The sequence below is a fragment of the Typopeltis vanoorti genome, unplaced genomic scaffold, assembly GCF_054136105.1.
Source record: "Typopeltis vanoorti isolate ZY-2024b unplaced genomic scaffold, IOZ_Tvanoo_1.0 HiC_scaffold_24, whole genome shotgun sequence".
Taxonomy (NCBI): Eukaryota; Metazoa; Arthropoda; class Arachnida; order Uropygi; family Thelyphonidae; genus Typopeltis; species Typopeltis vanoorti.
The window spans coordinates 546,287-552,286 of record NW_028328064.1 but is presented as its reverse complement, the minus strand read 5'-3'; the positions used below and the strand labels follow the sequence as shown (position 1 = coordinate 552,286).

Sequence of the window (6,000 nt, the reverse complement as noted above, 5' to 3'; positions counted from 1 at the left end):
TCATTGCGGGTGGGGCCTGCCGGCCATTAGACCTCTTGCATGTTTCACGCAGAGGGGGAGATACTAGGAAACAAATTGTGACTGCGCCAGTGCAATGTGCGTTTCGTGAAAAACCTTGTAAACAAACTAATCAGGCTCAGTCTAAAATAATACATCCGTTCACATCAAAATCGGTCTCTCTCTTTCTTATACGCGCCAAACTTTTTTTTCAGCCGAACAGTCCTTATAAGGACTGGCTTAAAGCAAGAATGCTTTTCATCTTCTCCGTTATCTGTAGAGGACAGTGTAATGATAAGATGTTATTGAGCTATTAAAGCGCTCTGATCATGGCTGGAGGGTAACAGTAATAGTCGAGCCTCAGTTAAGACTTTATTGACTACAGCATTGCCATCCATTACCCTCCAAAAGTATTAATCACCGCATCTCACGGTCGATCCTTTCAGCCGAACAGCCTTTATCCTTATAAGGACTGGCTTAAAGGGGCGAAGCAAGAATGCTGTTCATCTTCCCCGTTATCTGTAGAGGACAGTGTAGGGATAAGGTGTTATTGAGCAATTAAAGCTCTGATCATGGCAGGAGGGTAACAGCAATAGCCGAGCCTCAGTTAGAACTTCATTGGCTACAGCATTGCCATCCATTACCCTCCAAGGGTATTGGATTGAATGAATCAATCACCGCATCTCACGGTCCTTATAGTCCTTAAAAGGACTGGCTTAAAGGGGCGAAGCTAGAATGCTTTTCATATTCCCCGTTATCTGTAGAGGACAGTGTAGGGATAAGGTGTTAATGAGCTATTAAAGCTCTGATCATGGCAGGAGGGTAACAGCAACAGCCGAACCTCAGTTAAAACTTCATTGGTACAGCATTGCCATCCATTACCCTCCAAGGGTATTGGATTGTCTTCAATCTCACAGTCGATTGATTATAAGTCTTTATTATTATATTATGTGAAATAGTTTAAGGTGTGTACTGAATTTTAGAATATTTCAGATTATTTACAATATTTTTTCTTATCTAAAAATTATGATTATGACTATATGATTATAATAAAGCTATAAATAATATTAAAATATGGAAATAGCATGCATGAACGCATCCTACAAAACATTTTTAATAAATAACAATAATATTTCTGAGATCAATTGCATAAGCCATTATGAAAGAGAAAAGAACGCATCATGATTGGCCACGACGGAAAATGAAACCGACAACAGGCTTAGTTGATGTCTCGTTGCTATGAGACGTAACGTGTCTAAAAGTGCACTTACTTTTAGACACATCAGTTTGACTTTTACTTTACTTACAACTTTTCCTCATGTTTGCAGAAAGGTAGTTACCACACTCCACTGTTCAGTTTGCACCAGTGGAGAGTATTATTTACAAAATGTATTCAGATCTAAGTAGTAAAAACGGAAACTACGTGATAGTTGCTATTCTATTGATTATGCGTAATGAAACAAAATTAAATCTCGTCTACATAATTGTTGCTCTGTTTATATTTCCAAAGAGATAAATGTACGCTATTATTATTGATTGTCTGTAATCAATAACATTAAATGTGCCATCGATAGTTCAGTTGTATGTAATTATGTTTGGGCGTGGATCAGATCGTAAAGGAGATACATCCTGGGGTGCTAAATACTATGGGCGTATTCTTGTTCTTGGCGTTTTCAATTTATCGCCGTGCTGTGTTTTAGTCTGACGAACTGAACCCTCCTGCCGATGTTAATATTGTCCAATATCTCTGTGAACTTAAGAGATATTAGGGGGATTTATGATAGCGACTTTAAATTACATTGCTCCTAATATATATATATATATATATATATATATATATATATATATATATATATATATATATATATATATATATATATATATATATATATATATATATATATATATATATATATATATAAATGAGAAAATCGATTTATCCCTCCTCCCTGCCACCTCAAAAGGAAAATACCAAATGCGTGGATGTGTATTTATTACACAACTGGAAAAGAATCTTAGAGAAACGTCAGAACAAATTATGTATATAAATAAGCCCTAAGACCAATTGCAAATAAAAGTTGGGTTGTTCTTAGCATTGTCATAAAAATCGTCTCCAGCAGGTCAATGATGACCCTACCAGATGACATTAGCATTGTCGTTTTTTTTCCATCCCTGAAAACAAACAAATGGCATACAAAGTGGACTACCAAAATCCCCGATTGAAAAACATTTCTAAAAAGACATTCTATTGTCATAACACAGAAGAATTTTATTTATTGAAATATATATTCATATTTTTTAGGTGTCTTAATTAATTCTTCTGTCTTAACTCTTCTTTAGAGTTATTTCCATTATATTTAACAGAGAAAGACTTTCTTATGATTCCGTTATTTTTATATGTTCTACTGTTTCTTATTCATAAATAATCAATATACATTCTACATCAAAGTAGCACATACCTGATGGGAAATATATAACGAGGTTCAAGAAGCTGGAGGGATTCTGGACAACTGAGAGGGGACCTCTGCTGCTCACTGAAGTCTACTTCACAAAGCTCCCCACTTTACAGACTACGGCTGGGACCGAGGGATGGGACGGAAGGCACTTGAGGAAACATTATTCACAGCCGCCAGTTCCTGGAATTGGCTACATTTGACAATGTAAGGAAAGTATTGTTGAAACTTCTTTCAAGAATATGTAATATTGTAATATTACATATTGAAATAAAAAGAATTCGGTAGGTTTTAATTATATTTTAAATGTTTAATTATTTTTATAGCTATTTTATTTAAATAAAATTTTAATTTTCAAAAATAAAGTTTTAAAAATTCAAAACATAATCTGAAATAAAATTAAATATCTTTTCTTTTCAAGAATAAAAATGTATTTATAAAGTTTGGGAGAACTTTTCTCCCGATTAAAGTTCTGTGATAAAGGAGAATTTTATCAGAATTGTTTAAGAAAAAATGCATCATTTAATCTAGAAATTACAAAAATTGTGGGTGGACTATGTGCAACTACCTAACTTCATCACTATGCGTATAGGGGGCGGGGAAAAGATTCCCAGTCTAACAGTTTAAAACATCGGAAAAAGAGGAATAGCAAGTTCAAGCAAGACCAAAGAAACAATAAGCTTCAGACCAAAGAGGAAACGATACGAGAACTTTAGGTGAGCGCTAAGCATTTAGTCTAAAATCAAGGGCGACAACATCAAGAGAAGGTCCCTCTGTGTCTCAAAGTATTTTATTTTGAGACACAGGGAAGTATACTCAGTGGACAAAACATTAGGGGGCGATGGGAAGTTGATACTGGCATCTCCCACGCAGAGTGAAACGTACTCAAACCGAACGCAGACGGTAAAAAGACAGACATCGCGGCTTCTCAACAGTGTATTGCAGTCGACGAACATGGGTAGATGTGGCGAACTTAGAGACTTTGATCGTGGACGTATTATCGGAGCAAGACAGATAGGATCATTCTATCGCCAAGTCGTAAGAACCCTAGGGGTTCTCGAGGGCAACTGTATCAAGGGTCTGCCCCTAGTATACCATCAACGGACGTACCAGCGCCGAGAGAGCAAGTGGTGGACGACGTAGACTGTCCAGGCTAGTACACACCAACTACAGGACAACGGCAGCACCAATCACATCCAGTTCAATGTCGGAGATCTAAGCAGCGTCAGCAAGAGAACAGTACGGCGTACCCTGTAGACCATGGGCTGCGAGAGCCACCTTAATCGTGTACCACTGTTGACAGCTCGTCATCGGGCATTGCGCCTTGCCTGATGTCGAGACCATTAAAACTGGACCTCTGCAGAGTAGACCAGAGTCATGTGGTCTGACGAATCTGTTATCAGTTGTACCGATCTGACGGGAGGAGGCGGGTGTGGCGTCGATAGCATGAGGCCATGGCCCCGAGGTCGTCTCTGTTTAAGGAGATGGTGGATCTCTGATGATTTAAGGATCCTTTTCATATGGTACATTAGGTCCCTGTCTGGAGAGGTCCTTAAACGCTGCGAGCTCCCAGAATGTGCTGGCTGAACACCTACAGACACTTTCATGGTCTTCGCGCACCCTGTAGCCGATGGTCTGTTTCAGCCGGACAATGCGCCCCAACGGGCCGTAATCACTGAGGCATGGCTCGAGGATCCAAGTTTCGGACCCTATAGTGGCCCAAGTTCCCCGGATTTAAATCCGACTGAATCTTTCTGGGATGCCGTAGAGCGAGACATATCCGGGACTAACGTCTATGGCGCATTTGTGAACAATACTGCAACAGGCATGACTGGAACCTCCGATCCGACAAGCTATTATGTAGGTATCCTAATGTTTTGTCCACTGAGTGTATAATACGGCATTATTTTAAAGCATCCACCCGAAAGATAGATGATCAATCATTAGGAACGTGGTGAGTCCAAACTCGAATTTCCAGATTTTGATGGCGGTTGTAGAATACTTTCTACTTCTCCGCCTGAGGTAACCTGGTAATCTCATATAAACTACAAATGCGTCCAAAGGCCTCATTCGCAGTTTTTGCGCATGCAGAGTTCAGTTTATTGTGTTAAATGAGAATATTAAGAAGTTCCGTTACTCATATCCAACATTTATCATCGCTTCTATGTATGAAATTATATTTCCAATTAAAAATCATGTATATATTTAATATCAATGGGAAATATAATAAACTTCATTAAAATTTCTTTTTCTTTCTTTTTTTTAAATAATGATAACTAATAACAGCTATAGCTGACTGTTCTACTGAGTTGGTTATTTTTAGTATTTGACAAGAACACACTATCTTGCTTGCATTCATATTTTATTCTATTATCAGCAAAGTATTTACTAAAATATAATTTCTTGTCAAGTATTACTTTAAATATTAGTATCAAATAGACTGTTGAAGAGATCCAAAGTTTTGTAGTCTTACCTTGATAAAATATACTATTGTGCATAGTGGGACATTCCTGTTCCTATATAGGGAAAAGAGGGGAAAATAACATTAGAGATGGTACAAGTCTAAGTCTAAGTAACACATGTAATGATAAGCAAGTATTGCTACATTATTTTGTAAGCCCGGAATGCCTCACTGGGTGATAAAGATATAAACCATTATAATAATTCAACTGTATACTATTAGTTAACCGGTTTTATAAGGTTAATCAGAATCCCAGAGAAATCATCCCCTTCGCTTGCCTTCAGTGGAAATATGTCGAGTGAATTCTTCTTATATGTGGACTTCAAAAAGGATCTTAAAATTACGGCCGAAGCAATTAAGGCTTTAAGTAAGTTATTAGAGTGTCTTTTAACAGTGCATGTGGTGTTATTCTGACTGATTTGTCTGTGTTTGAGGAACGAAAAAAACATATTTCGAGGAAAGTAAAAAAAATGATCAGCCGCAGCATGAGACTGACTAACTCACCTTTGGTCGGTCGGCAAGCCCGTTATAAAGATTATTCGCATCCAAGATGGAATTCAAACCAAACTCTTTTTGACCAAAGAGTAGTATTGATACTAACTACTGCAATGCAGAAGAGTTGACAAGAACTGTGGTGGGACGAAAGAGATCCATGTCTTTTACCAACAACATTATGGATCTGTTCCATAACACTCTCACAGCATACGGAAGCATTTAAATATCCAGAATCGTTGTATATCCTTCGGTTTTCTTCTTTACATGTGCTTGAAATAAAGTTTGTAGTTTATACTAGGAAAACAACTCCAGTCTATCGCAGATCTGCCACTAAACTTCATTAGAACGATGCACTAAATTAGGCATCTCTCATCGCACATACTTGTCCACCCAGAGAGAGAGATTTGGTCCTTTGGTGTGTTAGCTTTCTGAGTCTTCCTGTGAGTTTCGGCCGAAGTAGTATCCTTACATTTAAATCGGCTTCTTGTTAATTACAGTTGATTTTTTTAATACAAAGTCATTTACTAATGCTACAGGAATAGGCCACCGATATAACATCCGATGGTAACATCTTTTTTTTTTTTTTTTTTTCAA

The 6,000-nt window shown here is 37.5% G+C and overlaps 1 protein-coding gene across 1 annotated transcript in view; it reads right to left on the bottom strand.

Annotated features, from left to right (window-relative positions):
• Positions 1-2,553: 2,553 nt before the first annotated feature.
• Positions 2,554-6,000, bottom strand: part of LOC150092162 (carbonic anhydrase-related protein 10-like) — a 146,601-nt gene continuing 143,154 nt past the window's right edge. Inside the window, exons 8-9 of the mRNA XM_090415244.1 lie at positions 4,924-4,966; positions 2,554-2,643 (exon numbers count right to left, since the gene is read on the bottom strand). Of these exons, the coding sequence (XP_090271370.1) occupies positions 2,618-2,643; positions 4,924-4,966 (69 nt within the window). The 3' untranslated portion in view covers positions 2,554-2,617. The remainder of the gene's footprint in view (positions 2,644-4,923; positions 4,967-6,000) is intronic.